The 20,099-nt window shown below is 39.8% G+C and overlaps 1 protein-coding gene across 1 annotated transcript in view; it reads right to left on the reverse strand.

The window, feature by feature from the left end:
- ccser1 (coiled-coil serine-rich protein 1) overlaps positions 1–20,099 on the reverse strand; it is a 136,379-nt gene that overhangs the window by 80,764 nt on the left and 35,516 nt on the right. The window contains 2 exon segments of the mRNA XM_034234800.1: positions 9,186–9,263; positions 14,124–14,298. Of these exon segments, the coding sequence (XP_034090691.1) occupies positions 9,186–9,263; positions 14,124–14,298 (253 nt within the window).

Consider the following 20,099-nt stretch of genomic DNA (forward strand, 5'->3'; position numbering starts at 1 on the left):
CCTTAAACTGTGGGTTTTCTCTGGAAGTTTTTCCTTGTACGATGTGAGGGTCTAAGTATAGAGGGTGTCGTTTTTCTCATACTGATATTCTGAACAATCTGTGCTGTTGTATTTGCTGTAAAGTGTCTCTACTGTAGGCTATTTTTATTATATGTACAGCACTTTGGCTCGACTAAAAATCGTTTATAAATGTGCTATATAAATAAAACTTGATTTGAATGAGCACTGGCTCAATAATCATATTTGAAATATAATTAATAATAAATTAATTTGATATAGCGCTTTTCTGGACCCAAAGACGCTTTACATTTGGGAGGGGGGGGGTATACAAACAAAACAGAGACAAAGCCAGAAAGAAACAAAACACAACAGAAAAGCAGTCAGGAGGAAGTTGATTAAGAGGGGGGGGTGCTTTATAGATAAAGAGTTGAAGAGGTGGGTTTTGAGGCGGGACTGGAACAGGGTGAGGGACTCAGACTCACGGAGGTCTTGGGGGAGTGAGTTCCAGAGCTTCGGGGCTGCCACAGAGAAGGCTCTGTCCCCGAAGCTCCGGAGTTTGGCCTTGGGGATTGAAAGCAAACCGGCTGAGGTGGATCTGAGGGACCGGGGTGGTTGGTAGAGGGTGAGGAGGTCAGTGAGGTAGGGGGGGGCCAGATGGTGGAGGGCTTTATAAGTGAGGACCAGGAGTTTGTAATTGATGCGGTGTGTAACGGGGAGCCAGTGGAGTTGTTTGAGGACCGGGGTGATGTGATGCCATGATTTGGTGTGGGTGAGGAGTCTGGCGGCTGCGTTCTGGACACGCTGGAGTCTACTGAGGGAGGTGGAGCTGATGCCGTAGAGGAGGGAGTTGCAATAGTCAAGGCGGGAGGAGATGAAGGCGTGAATTGTGCTGCAATTGTTATTCGAGTTGTTTGTTTCATTTTTCAAATGCACAAATGAAGTTCCCCAGGCACATCTATTTGACATGACTTGTGTTTCAAAGTTGATAAAGTGAAAACAGCCAAGAGAGAGCTGCCAGAGCGTCTCAGGCTACACACTGACTCATGGGGAGGTTGAGAATAAAACATTTAGCTGTTTTCCAGACCTAGCATTTTGATTAAAATATTAACTCAATTTGAATATTGTGAGGCAGATAAGTTGTACACAGAGTTAAACAGAGAAGGACAGAGGGAACAAGGAAAATAAGAGGAGAGGAAAATAATAACAGAGTGTGAGAGAAGGAGCAATAAAATGGAAAGAGCGAAAGGACAGACGGCCATTACCTCTTCAAGGACATAAAGGCAGGAGACATAAAGAGGGGCAAGATAACAGGAGGAAAACGAGGGGGAAACGGGAGAGAAGGGGGATAGTTAGGGAGAGAAGGAGAGGACAGAGAGGGCCTGGGGCTGAGCATGATGGTCAGAGACCGTGGGGAGCCATTGAGCTAAAGGACAGACACAGAGTCAGAGGGAGACCACAGGGAACCATAGAGCTACTACAACGTCCTCTAAATGACCTCATGATGCACACACAGAGCTAGCCTTCTGCCGAAGTCAATTCACTTTTTATTAATGTAAAAAATAACTTGAAAAATAAGCACAAATGATTGTAATGGCTGGATGATCAAAACACTTGTTGAGTGGTGAGAGAGACTCATTTAGTTCCAGTCAATTGTCCTCAAGGGATGAGTGCTTTATAATGTCTTCAAAGTAAAACACCAGTATCTTATCATGCAACAGAAAGATAATCTGTTAATGTTTGATAGTTAAAACTAAAAGTAATGCTTTATTTTTATATTCCAGTGGGTTTGACTTGATGGTTAAAATGGGATATGCATGTAAATATGTCGTACAACCTCCTCTGAAGGCAATAGTGTAAATGGAAACGGAAAATACTGTAGTGACATTTTTTGTTGACCAAAGTTGTTTTTTAATGCATTGTGTAAAAATGATTTAAATAATTATAAATCCTAAATTAAAAATGCATCGATCCAGATGAATAGAATGAATGGATCGATGGCTTAATAGATAGAAACATAATTCATTAATTTAAGGTTTTGCTCAAATCAACACATGCGTATTATGAGATGAAAGGTTGGTAATACTGCACTGCAGGTCAGTAGGGACAGTGTTTGCTACGGTTTGTTGGTTCTGACTTACACTATGAAATTGTCTCATAAAGTTTTGATGGGTTTTGTTTTCTGACTTCCTGATTAAACAGGTCTAATTAATGTTGAGGTATGTGTATGGGCTTTACAAAATCACAAGATAATGGTCAAGGAGGACAAAGTAAACATTTTGCTAAGTGCTTCTAAGGTGATAAAACCTATTCAAGGCAACCTTTCCCACTAGGACATTTTAAAAAAAACAGTTTTGAATCAAAGTGACCTCTGTTTACCTGGCTTCAGAGAATAGGTGCCAGGTGTTAGAGATAATAAGGATATGTTTTCCAAATGCTAGGACAGCATACATATACTAATATGAGATGCTGATGGGACTGAAAAACCATTTACATGCTGTGACAATTACTACATTAGTTGCCCCCTTCAATTAACCTCAGCCAAAAGGAACTGAAGGCGGTTCCAAATGAACTGTCTGTCTAGAACAGCACAGTGTGTTTGCCTATATACTGTGTGTGCGTGTGAGTGCGTGTGATTCAGTAGTTATGTTTTGAATGTCCATGAGTATATCTAAATCCATGCAGACTTGTGTTATTTGTTTACGTGTCAGACATGACCTCAAGAGTATAAACAGAAATAAAGAACTGGCGATCGGTTTAAGCAGTGGGAGGAAAAGAGAGGGATAAGACAGAGAGAGGTAATGAACCTCAGTTAGAGGTGTGATGACATACATTTAATGAAAATGTTACTTACTTTGTTGTTAGTCAATACCTAAAACTGAACAGCCTTACCATGTAACATAAATACATGAATCATGAAAATATGAGAAGACATTAGCAAAACTAAAATGAGAAAATGTTGTTCTGCTTGCTGAAAGAAGCCCCAAATTGTGTATTTAGTCACCCATCAGGTATAATTCAAACCCATTTGTATGGCTGAATTGAATGGAAAAGGCTGTAGAGCATGCCAATGTATTTCTAATGTGATTGGAATGGCCTCAGTAGGGATAAATCTGATCAAAATCATCGGACTGCATCTACTTTATTGGACTTTGTACAGAGGTTGAGGCCATTTTATGTTTGCAATCAGCAGCAAATTGAAGAGGGTATGGATATGAATTGCATTTCCCTTGTTAGCAGAAATTATTCAATTAGTTTACAAAAACTGAGGAAGACACAAAAAAGTGATGGTTGTTTATATATAACTTCAACACTCTCTTCCTTAAATTTGTTAAACAAATTGGCCATTTAAAAAAAATAGGGAAAGAGGTTTAAGAAATAACAGCAGGATCAAATGCATTCTCACTGTTGTCTTTATACCGACTGAGATTTGAAAGATCAGAAAGGAAGGTAAAGCCATATAATCATCTCAACCATTAGTGACACTATATATTTGGCTACCAGCAGAACCTATTCAGCCCTGCCAGTACCTGCTCAAAGACTCCAACAGGATGACAAGGAGGTGGAGGTGTTTAACATGCAATCATTTGTCAACACTATGTTAACCTATGAAGGCATGCCTGACAAGATTATAATAATAATAATAGATTTATTTTGTAAGCGCTTTCACAGGTGCTCAAAGTCGCTTACAGAAATAGTGAAAAAGAACAACAAATAAATATAGTTAAAGTCACATTAAAATCAAGCAATACAACAACAATCACACATTAAAAGCCAGATTGAAGAGGTGAGTTTTTGTAAGTTGAAGATTAGCTTTAAACTTTCAATTAAAGGTCTACAGTGTATCCACATATCGTAACCCCAAAGGGAGGTGGTTCCTATCAGCAACTAATAACAACAAAAAACTAAAATATTGTGTACCAACACAATGGCTAGTAATGTATTGTATAAAAATGGAGCAAAAAAAAACAAGACACATAAGCAAACGAATACAAGACAACAAATGTACAAGGCTCCCAGGCATCAAGTAGTCCCACTCTGGTTTAAAAAATATTTCTCCATGTTGCTTTCTCTCTTCTTCCCCTCTGTGTTTATCAATTATCAGTCTGACTGACTTTAATTATGACTTTATCAGCACACTATTTATTCACACTGATAGAAGAAGGCAAGACACGTAGCTTAAGTGCAACAAAAAAAGAGAGAGGAGCTGATGGAAAATTAATCAGCTGATAAACAGATACAATATCATACCTTTAAGAATTTACAATTAAAATAGTGACCTTTTACACCTGTCTATATGAATTGCTTCTGTTGTCAGTAGACTATAAAGACAGGGCCACCATCTCTTCAAGTATACTGTGATTCAGGAGCTTTGAGTATTTCTGGACACATGTGTACAGGACAATCTGTTATGCTTTAACTGTCCTGTATAAACCAAAAGACATGTTGTGTGTGACGAGCAGGAGCACTCATGTGATGCTATAGGTACTCCAGCTGTCTGAAGCACCTCAACAGGCAGTAAAGCTGACACCTCGCACAGAGAGTTAGGAAACCTGTCACACCACTCCTGTAATATTGATGTTGTTTGAAATATAAGAGAGATTTGTCACCTGCCTAGATCCTTAAAACAGCAATACCCCCAGAGCTGGAACTATCACTGAGACATATTAAAAATAGCATAGGAGGTTGTAAAAATTAGGCTAATCAAATGCAGTGAAATACTGTACTGTATTTCATGTTGCTGAGACAGGATCCCACAGACAAATCAAAGGTAATATAAAACATGAAATATTAGCGGACCAGACTAGACAGACTTTAACTACTGCTTACTGTAGATCAAACATCCAGTCAGACTCCAGATACAATTCTAGAGTATTTTGACTATGAATAATTGTCTATGTGTTCTGATTTCATTGAGACTCTTTGAAACTTAAAAGGCACAACCTTTTAAGATGCTTGGCAGGAAACATTTGCCATCTGGAATCATTATTATTGTTGTAAGGACATTTTGCTGTCAATATGTTCTACTCTAGCTGATGCTTCAGTCTCTTGAATATTGTTCTTTAGTTACTGCTCACTCCTGATCTCCTCTTATCAGCAGGTGTCATGGATGGTTCCTTCAGAAAATGTTTTTTTTTCATTACATTTCATTGAGATGACACAGCTGTTTAGTGTTAGGATGAGGTAGGTCTGGTAATACGATGTAATCTTCCCTTTTAAACAACAGCCACAAAGTATAATTTGTCCCAGAAAAAGAGTGATCTAATGTATTAGAATACATTATAGGACATTACCCTTTAGGATGTGGGCGTAATGATTCTTTTGAGATCTAAAATCCTTATTTAAACATTACATAATTCATATCAAAACAGTTTTATGGAGGAAAAGATGTTTAGCAGAAAATAAAGTAATTCAGGACGGAAACTCCCAAGAATGTTCTCTCTGTGTGAGAAAACTAGCCATGCTAGCTTTGAGTGTGAGGCCCAGACAACGGGCAGGAACGTGTGTTTGTGGAGAGGTTACCAGGAATGAGAGAGCCAAAAAAAGAGACACGGATGAGACTGGCCGGCTGTTTTGCTCTCCAACTTTTTCTATAATGTAATTAAATATAGTTCATAGATGCAGCCACACAAAATATCCCCTCCCTTGGTAAAATATAATGTGCTTCCCACACAGAAGAACCATATTTTGCTGAAGCTTTTTTATAAAACACAAATACATACTGAACAGTATATACTGTATATGCTGTGTCTCTATTTTATGCATGAATATAACATTATGTGTGTGCCCTTTAGTTACTGATTATACATCCTATTCTGTCCATTAAGGCTCTACAGAAATGCATTATATAACAGAACTGCATGAATCTCAAAGGAATACTGGTGAGTAATGGAATGATATATAAAAAGAAAACACTATGTTGCAGCGTGACACACTTACATTGTTTTTTACACAAAATGTTTGCCAACAAGGCACGGATACATATTTTTGTTGTAGACAGAATTGGACAACGTTTATGAAGTTGATGCAAACGGATCTCACAAAGGAGTGGGATCTTTAGGGGTATGTGTTTATTATTGTCTGTTGCATGAGTTTGTTTCGTGTATAGTTTATGCGCCCATGAGACTTGTATCTTGACATGGTTTTGTGCACAGTCTTTTTAGCGCCCCCACTGACCTCGGTGTGGGGAACAGCCTGTAATTATATATAGGCAGTCATTACAATTATACATTATTCATTTCTAATTATGCAGCATTTGACACAATGATACATGTCTGACTATAAAAAGAAGTTCCTCATGTCTGCAAACCAGGTGAACATACACAAATGTTACTTAATTAGCTACAAAAGTTGCTATCCTAGTTGCTGTTTTTAAACTCAGGTGGTCTGAATAAACCTCTTGTAACAACTCTATTCATCATTTTTACCTCAGTCTTTTAAAATACAGTAGAACACTTAAACTGGGACAAAATCTGTTTAAAATCATGTCATATGCATTGAGTCTAAATTAAACTGGGTTGCACTGTGACACTGCAGTCTCTCAGGTGGCTACTCCAGATTATTTTTACACCCACGGAGTCGTTTTCTTGAGCGCCAGGATAACGTCTCTGCTTCTCGCCCCTCCCTCAAACCTTCTTTTTCTTATTTCCCTCCCATCCCTCTTTCTCTTTCATGCTCCTCCTCAAACTCTTCCTCTCTCTCACTTCCATCTCTTGCACTCCTACTGTATGTAAATGTTTCCTTTATACAAATGTATCCAACTTAATATCTTCAAACTAAATGCATTCCGTTTGTAAGAACTGGCTCCTGAGCCTATCTTACAATCAAGTAAAACAATGTAAAATGCTCAGCATTGCAACTGTTTCTCCATATTTCCCTCATGCAATAGGCCACCTCCAGATTTGTGTTGTCTTTTCGATGCCTTCAGCTCTGTCAAAGGGTTAGCCTTTGCCTCCCACCTGCTTACTCATTCTCTGCTATAAATACCGATCACACTTCTGCTACCTCTTAAAGTCTCCTACCTAACCTTTTGTCCTTTGGCTGTTGTTTTTGATGCCACTGACCCTCCTTCTCTCAATTTGGAAAAACCACAATCAATTTTTCAATCAATCAAACCTGTTCTTAAAATCGGATCTTAAAGGTGGGGTATGTCATTTATTTCAGAAACACTTTTTGTTATATTCCATGGAATGCTCTTAACATCCCACAGATAGCAATGAATATATTAAATGCTTTGACAATAAATACATAACAAAAATGCCATCTGTGGAAGAGCCGTAGTACTGTAAAAAGCACGACCAATCATCTGAGCCGGCCCGGCTAAAATAACTGGATGGCCTACCTGCCTGTCAGCCTTCCATCTGTGCACAAACTTATCTCCTGCCCTCATTGGTCATGTGTGCGTTTGTGTGTGTTGGAGGAGGGGCTCTGTAAGGAAGTGGCAGATTTGTTCCGGCTGTGTATTTTCAAATTCTAACGCACTCGAGCTGGTTTCTCCAAAATTACATATACCCCACCTTTAAGGATATTTTTTAGGATCTTAAAAAAATAATCAAAACAAGTTTCTTTCTCCCTAATCAAGTTTCAATATTGTGTATTACAGTATGTTAAAACATGTTCTCCATACAAGCTACATCTGAGTTAATCCATTTTTATAGCTGGAATATTGCAATTATTTATTGGTTTCATGTCCAGTCTTTATAATAGAGGTTTGGACTGTTTAATAGAAATATAAAAGACATTTTCCCAAATATGTTTCTAACTTTTCTATTTAAACTTTCCTATGTTTCCATGCGTGAAGATGGAGAAACAGAGCAAAGACCCTGGAAGTTTGAGCCAGGGCAGCTTTCTGCATGCTGGGTAACACCCTAGATTTTGAAATGTTTTCTTATCCTCGCGCTGCCACTGATACTCCATGTAGGTCAATAAAGAGGACATGTACTCACACAAGCATCCACCCTCTCTCACACACACAAACACGACTACATTGGCACTGTGTAAGGGACTAAGGCCTTACCTTGTCGTCGCATTATACTGCACTACATTTTATAGAGATGTTACTATTCTGTACATCCCGTATGTGAAAGAAGGGGGGGTTAAAAAAGCAGCACAGAGTTGAAAAGGTTCGCCCCTACTGCTTCTCTCTCCGGTCTAACAAGAGCTATGCTGCCATCCAACTAAATCCCAGAGAAAAGCTTGACAAAAGCTCTCCCTTGGTAAACCGAACACACCACACACACACACACACACACACACACACACACACACACACACACACACACACACACACACACCACACACACACACACACACACACACACACACACACACACACACACACACACACACACACACACACACACACACACACACACACACACACACACACACACACACACACACACACACACACACACACACACACACACACACACACACACACACACACACACACACACACACACACACACACACACACACACACACACACACACACACACACACACACACACACACACACACACACCACACACACACAACACACACACACACACAACACACACACACACACACACACACACACACACACGCACACACACACACACAGCATTAATACATCTTATCACACATTGCTGATGGACTAGGTTGACAGAGGGGGGTCTTGGGCCTGTCAAGCAAAGCAAAGCACTTTGCCCCTTTCTCATACCATGTATCCTCACCTCTCATTGCTTTTCACTTCTTTATTTGTCTTGTTCTCCCTCCCTGTCGTGCTGTTATTTCTTCCTATTTGAACTCTTTGTGATTCATTATAAGCCAACGTGGAAAAAAGGCTGTTAATTGTTCTGATGATGGAAAAACTGGAGGAGACACATGGATCAAAAGAGGATTCTGTTCCTATTATTGATCACAGGCCGACTGCTGTGTTCTTTTAATGAAACTAACAGGCTCTATGTATTTGATCAGTGTTTGAGTAAATGTGTGTAGTTTCATTTTTGGCCACCGAAATACACATCTACAGAGCTCCACAAAACTGATGTATGTTGTGTAAAAAAAGGTATGTTTTTGTAAAATATTAAACTGGGCAGAAACGTATTAGACACTTTAATAGAGTAAATCTCTCCTTTTTATCTTAAATTCAGTATTGTTGAAATGCCTAAAGCAACATACAATGGTCTGCTTTATGTTACCTTAAATGGAAGGGACTTTTCACTGCAAGGGCTTATGGGTAGAGACTGGAGGCTGCTTGCAGGACTTGTCTCAGTGCTCTGAAAAAGACAAAAACATAAATGACATCAAGATGAGGTCTTTAAGTGCTGCTGGTCAAATAGTGATCTGCATAGAATGAACAGTCACAGTTAATACTCCTCTGTTTGTAACAAGATAAAGGAATGTGCAAGTATTTTCACTTTCAATACCTCCAATTAAATGTGATGATAAGCAATATTGACAAAAACATTACACAATTAAGTCTAGCTTCTCATTCAATAAGAAGCTAGAGAGAGGTAAGAAAGACCAGTTATATCAAGATAGGTGCTCATTGGAGCTGCAGCATCCTCAAACCTCAGTGAATAAGTCATTTTCAACAGAATATCTGCAGGGCAATAATACATCTTGTCCCTTAATCTTTGAAGCACCTTTTGTTCCTGAAAATGTAAGACAATTGGTCCTATCCATCCCTCTTGTGACTGTTCTCACCAAGTTTCTAAATAATCCATGTTTTTTTAAAACCAGCTGCGATCAGACTCATTTTGGCTCTGCTTCTCCACACAGGTGTCTAGTGGGCAGAGGACAGTGGCAGCTAGAGGGGGTTCGAACATACACACACACATATACACTGCACACATTCATGTGGCAAAGGGTGCACAAGCTGTCACGTGTACGCAGACACACACAGTCCTTAAAGAGAGCAGACGGTGGTCTAAATGTCACCTGTGTGGGCTTATGATAGGACAGAAGGTAACGCTGGAGAAGATAAAGTCATGTCTTCAGGCAGGACTGCTAATATTGATGTAATGCAGCATGTTGATGACATGACAGCACTCACAGGAAGTATACGAGAGGTCACATGACAAAAACGTGACAAGGAACAAGAACAGGTAAAGTTAAGAATGACCCTGAAACGTGTTCAGCCTCCACACTTCAGAAAAGGTCTATCCTTCTTGCAAATTTATATGCAAACCAACCCCTCTAATGTTGGAGAGAAACATCCAACAAAAGATGCTGCTTTGGCTAAAATATTTTTGTTTGTGTATGTTTTTGGCCTAGTTTCAGGTTTTGAAGGTAGCTCTGAAAAACTCCAGGGACAAAATCTTTGCACAGCATAAACTTGATGGTTTATTGGTTTGGCTGACCTTTTAAAGAAGCATACCTCCCTATCAGAATTATAGGTGCGCTATGGCGGCAGGCCCTCAATGTGTCATTGGTGATCAATGCCTTTCCCCATGTGGAGAGACAGGCGCACACTCACTGACACCCTAACACTCTCTGTCTCTCCCTCTCTCTCTATAACACACACACACATTCTCTTTAAGGTCACCTCTGTGCCACAAGCCGTAACACACAACTGTCCTCACAATTAGATGTGGTTCAGTAAAAATCCTTTCAGATTAGAGAATGAGGAAAGCTGCCTGGGAGCTCTGGATTTAATGACTTGCACTACCTAGAAGTTAAATGTCTAAAGATGATGAATGGCCATAGAAAGGAAAGCAGGTTTTTTAGCTTGATACACTCCTTTAATCACATTCACACATCAGTTGAATCACAAAATGAAAATCTAACAAAAGAACCTCACAGTCCAATTATTCCCAGTCTCTTTCATTGACATTTGGCCTTTTTGTCTGAAGGCAGCATCTTTAACAACAAACAGCAATTCGATTTATTGGGTTCTTTGAAAAGCAGAGTGAGTGTTTTACATTTGAAATATCAGCACCTGCATTGCTAACTTTCTTTTACTTGTTGTTATTAATAATTTAGCTTTTTCCTTTTTCATAAAGCTGGTCTCACAATGGCTTCAGAGATGAATGCAACTGCTTCATATGAAATAAACAATACATTTGTCAAATGCACTTTATCATACAGACAGCTATCTCTATAAGATTTGGTGGAGGCAGCAACAATAAGCTGCTGCCACAAGGCGAGCAGCTGCCTGGGGGTTAGGGTCACTGGGACGGGTCGAGGGGCTGCAGGGACAAAGGCTAACAAGGCCTGGCAGTGCATGTGTGGATATTGAAAAAGACCTCATACCAATTGCCCACAAAGACAGCAAGAACATGCAATAAGGATATAATATATATATAATATATATAGATCCTATCATAATAAGGATGTCACCGTTTTTCTAGAATCCATGGCTGACATTGACAAATAGGGATAATTGTGTAGGGCAACATAAAGGCACACGTGGACAGTGGCATATTAGATATGTATCTCTGTGCAGCCGACAGCATAAACTGCTGAGAGGGAAACAACTTAAGGATGGATTGATTCTGTACAGCTGTTTTAAATATGCTAATGTAATATGGAGCAAATACACTGTAGGGGCATTTTCAAGCCTTTATTGCAGTAAGTAGAGAGAGATGAACAGGAAATAGAGAGATTTTCCTCAGTCCATCCATAACTTTTGATAATGGATGTTGTCCTTGTTATAACTTTTTGAAAGCAACTAAGAAACTGGTATGTTATTTTATGTTTTTTTATCATTTTATTTACTGCTACCAGGTCCTTCTGCTCACAACTATTGAATGATATTAGACTTCCTTGTTCATAAAGCTGGCTAATATAACTGGACTTTTTTAAAGCTTAATTAAGCATGTTCTGTCTCAGTTGGCAACAACACTTAATTAATTAAAAAAGTATGATGGACAGTCTAGCTTGAGGCACTACTAATCACCTAAATCTGGATAATGTATGAAGTTTGCAAAAACTGCTGCACAATCCTAACCATTTACCAAGTTATTCTATTGTATTGTTTAAAACAATGTAATTGTATTTGTGGGACACCTAAAAAAAGGTTCTTCTTTTTATTATAAGGTTGTTCAACGGTGATATAATACAGTCTATGCTGCAGTAGTGGCTGATATAGAGCATAACAGATGGATCAAATCTGGGATAATGAGATGAAAAGTGGACTTGGAACGCCTGGGTTCATAATTGTTAGTTTTCACTACATGAGTCATTAGGGTAATTCTCTGCCTCTTTGAAAGCATCGTCCAGGCTTTTTCATTTTGTTTTTAATAATGATTAGACTGGAACGGCACTACATTATGTGACATATCAAGTTGACCAGTGTGTTGAATGCCATTAGAGGGAAGAGAAGATGAGAGAAGATAAGTTAAGGTTAACAAAAGAAAAGAACAGGCTCAATACCAGAAGGTCAAGCAAATAAAATGCAAAGCATACAGACATACCGATTCACCCTCCCCTCGCTGAAGAATGGATCTCTTGATGGAGGTTAACAAAATGTGCAAGTTAATGACACCACAGAGCAAGCAAAGAGGGCAAAGTGTCGCCACTTTCATATTCATGTTCTGCTGCTGTGTAACCTCTCTCACTCTCTCCTGCACTCGCTTTAGTCTCCCCATAACCACTCTATTCTCTCTCCACTAATTATTATCATATCATTTTCATGTCCCATGTCTCTTTCACAGTGGCTCTGGGAGGAAAACTACACAGAGATGAAAAGTGAAGAGAAAGGGAGAAAGTCGTACATAAGCCTCTGAGGACTGTAATTCTCAGAGTGGCCCTCACAGCTAGCTTTGATCTTAGCCTCGAGGTACTAATGGTGGGGTATTAGGGAAGGTCTGGGCACCCTTTTACATGTCTTTTTGTGCATTTGTATTTTTGAATGGGGTTCTGTATAACATTGATGTATTTGGTAAGGGTTAGTCACCCTTGTAGATTTACAAGAGAACGGCATCCAGACATTACTAATGGCTTGTTTTTCAGCTCAACTTCCAGAGAATATGGTATTACTACCAACATCCTTCTAATGTACCTAACATTTATAATGACAAAGTGTATAATAAGTTCTATTGAAGCTAAAAAAAAACTTAAACAATTGTTTATGCCTAAGCCATTTTCCAAATGAGTGTAATTAGCGTTTTGGACTGGCGCAAACTCAAACTAAACATGGAATTTGCAATCAGCAGTTGATTGAATGTTTCATCATAATGACTGACAATGTGCCCCAAGTCAAGCTCTGTGCAAATTGCAATTACCATACATATAAAACACCAATCACATGTTTATGTTCGTCAAAAATAATCATAATGAAAAAAAAGAAAACACCCTGTAATATTATTCTTTTCCATTTCCATTCTGTTTTAAATAACTCCCACAGTAGAAAGATTGCATGACTGCATAGGGCCATCAATATAGCTCCCTGGCTTTTACAGTTAAACTTTGTGCAGCTATTGCAACGTGTCAGTGCTTTACTAAGTGACCATTACAGCTAATCACATCAATAATGGTAAAGTGTAATTTCCCTGGTTTCACGCGACATTCGTAAATGAGATGGCCTGATAGCCTGAGGTATAACTTTAGCTATAAGCAGACCAAAGTATTTAAAGAGCAGAGGGATACTCTGGAATTACATTACATAGCATTTAGCTGACACTATTATCCAAAGAAATAGGAGGATTTAGGTGTAGAGTATGTGTGTACACATGTTTACGTGTGTGAATATAAAGAACATGATGGCAAACGCTCAAAGACTGTAAGCCTTTAAGTTTTCTCCTCCAAATGTCCAATCTCCTTAATTTAATAAAACAAAGTGATTACAGGGACAAAGGCGGAAAGGCATCCACTTAGAGATGATTTCATGGAGCTGAAATAGAGCGTATTATACAGGGGAGGGAGGAATTTATCAGTGAAATGTTTTAGTTCTAAATGCCAATTGCCTCATTATTTGCTAACCCCTCACCCTTGCTGGTTCTAAAACAATTTAATACGTATATAAATTGATCAAAAGAGGTATTTTAATGTGGTTCAAGAGGGATTATAATGAATTTCAGCTTCTATTCTAGGGTTTGTTGTTCTTTGTGACAGTCAATGTCTTAATCCAAGTATAAAGCCACGTTACAAAGGGTCTGTAAGCTTGTGTCTAGGTGTGCGTGTTCATATCCCACCTCCTGCAGTGTCCGTCTCAGTCTCAAAAGCAGGGTTTTGACAGAAGTGCAGTCCTGCTGCATCAGTCGGAGAGGAAGGGTCTCCAGACCTGGAGGTAATGGCTCATCTTCCCTTCCCAAACCCAGCCCAGAGCTCCAATCAGCAGGCAGCAGGCTTGTCGGACGGCAGGGCTCCCTGGGGGAGGGGGGAGAAATAAAGAGATGAAATGTGAAAATGAGTGTGTGAAAACCCTGATCATTGGTCTGTCTGCACTGCTCTCCACAGGCAGCCAGGGGGATCCTGTTCTCACCTTTGGTCGTTACTGATGGTAGATGATACATTTCACAGTAAACTCAATATATCAGCTTCTTCTGAATTGTTTCCCCAAAATGTTGCTGCTAAAAATATGGTGCAAACATGGTCCAGACAATAACTTGTATGGATGTGGAACTTATGTGACAATTATACAGTAATCGTCACTCATGAGGGGGTTATTCTAATAATGGAAATTCTTGTGAGTGTTTTCTATCCCAATCCATGATAATATACTTTATTATCCAATCCGATTTTTTTTCTTTTAAATCACCTATGGTTAAGTTTTGTGAATCACCCACACAAAGTAGCTTAAAATACAGAAAATATATTTCTACAGGAGGTGAGAAACAGATGGGGGCAACAAAAGGTCAGATAGAGAGCAACTGTTCCACCATAAGGGCTCCATTTTAATGAACACTCATTTCTATAATAAGTCTCTTTTAACGATCGGGAAGGCAACATTGGAGAAACCATCAAGAGAAAGATAGATTTTTTTAATTATCCAACCAAAAACCACACCCCAACTGTTTTCCAATAAAAGAAGCTAACAGTAATAGCTTTGAAAATCGCTAAGTCTAGCAAGATAGCTGCCAACACCAACAGCCTGTCCCTTCAGGCCTCCCTCCAACACCAAATCCTCTAAAATGATCATTAACTATCATTATGAATGTAAACATATCACTATGAATGTAAAAAAACAACATATCTATTGTGTTTATGTTGGATGCAAACATATTTTGAACAAATATAACAAAAATAATTGTTTAAACACATTGTCTACCCTAGTTTGATAATGATATGAAACTGACAACAAAGCACACAAACCGACAAAATAAAAAGCACATAAATGCCTGCTTGTAATGTGCAGACACAAACACTAATGCATTCACAGATGAAAGGAGCCAAAACGAACAAGTCCATCTTCTTATTCTGCATCCCACCATCATTATCAACTCAAAAGGAGACTTCTTTGTCAAGAGCTTTGATTATTCATTAAAGCACAACTGTGTGATCCTCCTCATATTTTAGAGTGTGTGTGTCTCTCGGTTGCAGAGCTGCATATCAAACACCTTTCTAATTAACAAAGCTTTTTAATGTTAAGCACAGCAGACCTCCTGGCTGTTTGTCAGAAAGAAGGGGGGGAATCGCTCCGAAAATGACTAATGATACAGTAAGTCATCTTTTAAGTCCTGAGTTCGTTACAAGCCTCCAAACTGATGGGACTCTCTATTCACAGCTGTGGCACTGTTGTGGTGGTGTGGGGTTGGATTCATACACACATGAACACAAACAGCAGCAGGAGATCAAACAAGGCACTGTTGTAATCAGCTGTCCCATTTGAGAACACATTAAGCAGTAAATGGGCCTCTGGAGCAGCATGTCTCTGGTGCATGGTCTTTGTTCTTTGTTTCACCTTCAACACATATTTAGCACAGCGGAGGACGGATATAAGGAGGAACTTCCAACAGGAGTCCCTGTTACTCAATGTCACAGCGTTCCTCATCTTTCTTTGCCTTCCAGCCAACACTAAAACTCAATTGAAGAAGCACAACTGACCTTATCTAAAAAGCTATAGCTCCATTGCTCGGAGCCTACTCTACTCGTTCAGTCAGTTTAAGTATAACAAGTAGCATATTTTTTAACTGCTTACAATGTTAGAATATATTTTTTACCAGATTAGAAAACAGTCAAAAATCAGATTCTTCCATTTTTTAAAAAATGACTTGACTAACCCTTTTGTGACATCTTTGCCTGGACCCTTATACTGTACATAAAAAATGCCGATTAGAAGATCAAATGAAACAGATTACTTTATGACAGTTTGTGCATTATGAATGTAATTGCAAGGCTGTTGTATGGCTGGATAAATGAGATATTTACTGCAGTACTTTACGATTATGGGGTAGTAAAAGACACATTCTGAAAAGCCATTTACATTTTCTACATTCTCATTTAAGGATTAGCATTTACCCTTGGTTAATAGTTGTCCATGGGTACAATTAGAGCTCTGTTCACACTGCAATAAGTACACAAGAACAATCAATCTAAGCTGTTAAATTATGCTTTGGGAGTCTGTTCTGGTTATGTCCATGGGTGCTGTGAATAAATGAGTTAGTAAGCATGGTTAGCTAAAGATTCATATACCATGGTAAGAGTAACATGAGATCCAAAAGAATCAATCAACAAATTAGCTGAGGTTTTTTAAGTAAAAAAACAAGCTCAACACTGAGTTATGTATGCTTAAATGTCAAATGACTCAAATCTGTTGAGTTATAAACTTCAAAGCCAACGTATTAAAATGCATAGATTATGTTTCTCTCTTAGAGGGTTAATAATAAACTTTCATTTGTCAATCTCACGGGATGTATGATGGGATAGTGCTTCAAATGCAATGTAAAAATAATGTGTAACCAACTTGTACATTACGAACACACTACATTCCAGCATTTCTTTGCAAAGTTTTGATATTTTGACCGTAGTACGGGGACTGTATATCTCACCTTCTTTATGAAATGTTCTAAAAGGTGACTGACTTGAGAAATACTAATCTCCTGTATAAAAAACACAAAGAGAACCAGCGAGTTCACTGGCATATCAAAAAAAGGAGGAGAGGAGAGGGATAGCAGTAAAGAGAGCCAGGCATAGAAGCAGAAATGAGGAGCTCTTTTAGACCATCTTCACTTTGACATTTAGAGCGGAGGGGAAATAAGATGCCTGTAGTCCTATTCTCCCAGTAAAATCACCAAGTAAACATTAGTGGGGAGCATTAAGTTAGACAGCAAATTCTGTAGGAAGAATTTGGTCTTCGAGGAAAACAAGACGGTATCACTAAAATATCAATCAACATTAGCCACTCCAGAGACTCCTTACTAAAAGTTTGAATGGAGTTGCACCCTCAGATGCTCTCTTAAATTGTTCTGTACTGGTTCAAATTCCCATCAGTGTTTCTTCTTCTAAATATCATACTTTCATTCTCTCTCCTTTCTTCTCTTTTCATCAAAATTCAACCTAGACTGCTTTGTCCAAGCTCCCCTCTCTCTCTTGCTTCTCTTTGATCCCCTGCCCTTCCTTCATTTACCCCCGCCCTGCCCTCATCTTCTGTCTCTACAGCTCCCCCCCTTTCTCTCAGTCTGTTTTTCCCCATATCAGTCTGACAACCGCCACACTAAAGTGAGGCAGTATCAAAACCCCCCGGGGATTCTGCTTAGCACCTCAGACAAATGTCGATGAAGCCTGCTGGCTTTTAAAAACAGGTGAGCTCTGTCTGTCAAGAATCCACTGGTACTTTTCCAAACCTTAAACTGTGTTCGCTTTGGCTTTTGTTCTTGCCTGGCATTTCAGGTTAGAGTGAACTTTCTCCATTTTATAACTGTCTAGCACAACTCTGCTATCTAGAATGGATAAAATAAGTGAAAAATGTGATCAATCATGTACTCTTCTCTCTGACAGTGTGTGTCAAGCGGTAGAGTGCCACAAGAGTGTTGTTTGTTTTTTTAAAGGAGTTTTTTGTCTCGTTTTACTTTTTTTATATTGGAGTGCTTGTCTTAGCATGACACTCGTGACCTTTTTTAGCTTTCACCAGAGTTTCAGGTCAGGATGCCCTTTTACGCTTATACGGTTATGCTTATCTTTCTTACAGTGCAGACGCTTTTTCTGCTTGCTCCTGCCTCTGCTTACTTTTTATGCTGATTTTCCAATTCTTATTCTCTGAAAACTTCGAGCAGCGGCTCCTGGACATTAACTTATCACTGAGACAGTTCATCTTCGTAAATAGACGGAGGGTTTCAGCCATATTTCAACATTTTTACGACGACGTCAGTCTTACAGTAGCGTGGCCTAGCAACAGCTAAAGCCTGGTAGGCTACTGCATGCTAGTTGGTAGCAAAATGCCTCCGTTCTCTACAGATGACTTCCAAAAATGTATACAGAAGATGGCTGTGTTGGAAATGAAAATGCAACGGTTGGAAGTTAACGTGGAAGTGAATGGACTATGTCGTGGGAATGACACCACTTTACCTGTGTTGCAAAATAATGGAGAAGGGTATGCTAACTCACAGCTAGTTAGCAGCTACAAGGATTCCAAGGAACAGGAGGGCTGTGTACCGGGTAATAAATCTACAAGTGGTAGTCCTCCCTGGAACTCTCTGGGTGCAAAACCTAAGAGTAAATCATTTCCATGGGATTTGGGAGGACGGATAACAGGCAGAGCCCAGCGCTCAGAAATCTGTGATGCGACCGGCTGGCCTGCATTGTCATCACCCAGGAGGAGCGCCTCTTCAACCCCTATTCATACTAGGAAACAGCAGTGGACAGCTGCTAAAGGGAGAATTACAAACAATCCTCCTAAACCACCAAGTGTGCCAATCCAGAACAGATACGCTCCGCTGACCGAGAACCGGAGATCTGATGACCTGGATAACCTGTCCTCTTCACACAGCAGGGTAAGGACCAATAGCTACTCTAAAAGTAAAAGGCTAGAGGGAAAGCTAACGACTGGGCCTGAAACTCTGATTGTGGATGACTCTGCTGTAAGAGATGTAAAAGGTCTGTGTAATAAGAACAACACCAAAGTACTCTGTTTTCCCAAGGATGTGGTCACTGACTTGGCTGAGAAGATCCTGCATATTGGGGCTGAACATCTGACTGTGAAGAATGTGGTACTACACATTGGAACAAATGATTTTGTGAAACAACAGTCAGAAGTGCTGAAAAAAGACTTTAAATGTCTGTTGGAAACTGTCAGCTCTCTAAATGCAGATGTGTTCATCAGTGGCCCTCTACCACCAGTCAGAAGAGGAGTGGAGAGATTCAGCAGATTGTTTGAACTGAACACCTGGCTTTCAACGGCCTGTACTGACCATTCTGTTCATTTTATTGACAATTTTAACTTTTTCTGGGACCGCAGACATCTTTTCAAGGCAAATGGAGTTTGCCTGAACAAGTCAGGAGTGAAATTGTTTATTTCTAACATATTCAACTGCCTGCGTCATCAATCTGTTCCCTCTGCCAAGGACAAGCAACAAGAGGAATCAAAACAGGAGAAAGACACAACACATCGCGCAGAAAACCCTGAAGAATTATCACTGCACCCGCCTGAGGAATGTTCTGATTATGGGAGACATATTAGACACATGGAGGAGTCTCCACCGCCCGTCACCCCCCCCCCCCCTGTCAACGCCTTTGAGGATACTCCATTCACCCTTTCACCCTCGCCCACCCTCCTGGAGATCGCTGAACACACAAAGGAGATACAGAGGGTTGGCACCGATCCCTTCCTGGAGTTCAAAGACCAAACTAAGGCGATACGCAGGGGTGGCACCATGTCCTTTACCCCCGCTCCTCAACGACGCCCACCAAAATCACTGCAGAGACGCGCACCACCTCCCCCGTCTTCATCACCGCGCCTACGTCAACCACCTCCCCTCCCTTCAAGAAAGCATCTGCAGTCTCCGAAGCCTGATAAGAATGTGTGTGTACAAAACACAACAAACTCTTACTGATATGTGTGGGGTCCAGGCTCAAGGGCGTATGGCACTCAACTCTTTCCAGGACATGTCGGGGCCCTGCCTGCCAGTAGCTTTGCCGATATCTGTGTTGATAGGTAATAGATTAAGAGCGGTGAATCATCTTAGAAACAGGAAGCGCTCAAACGTTTGTGTGAGTTTATCTAATTTAGCAGT

Source organism: Gymnodraco acuticeps, unplaced genomic scaffold (assembly GCF_902827175.1).
Source record: "Gymnodraco acuticeps unplaced genomic scaffold, fGymAcu1.1, whole genome shotgun sequence".
Taxonomy (NCBI): Eukaryota; Metazoa; Chordata; class Actinopteri; order Perciformes; family Bathydraconidae; genus Gymnodraco; species Gymnodraco acuticeps.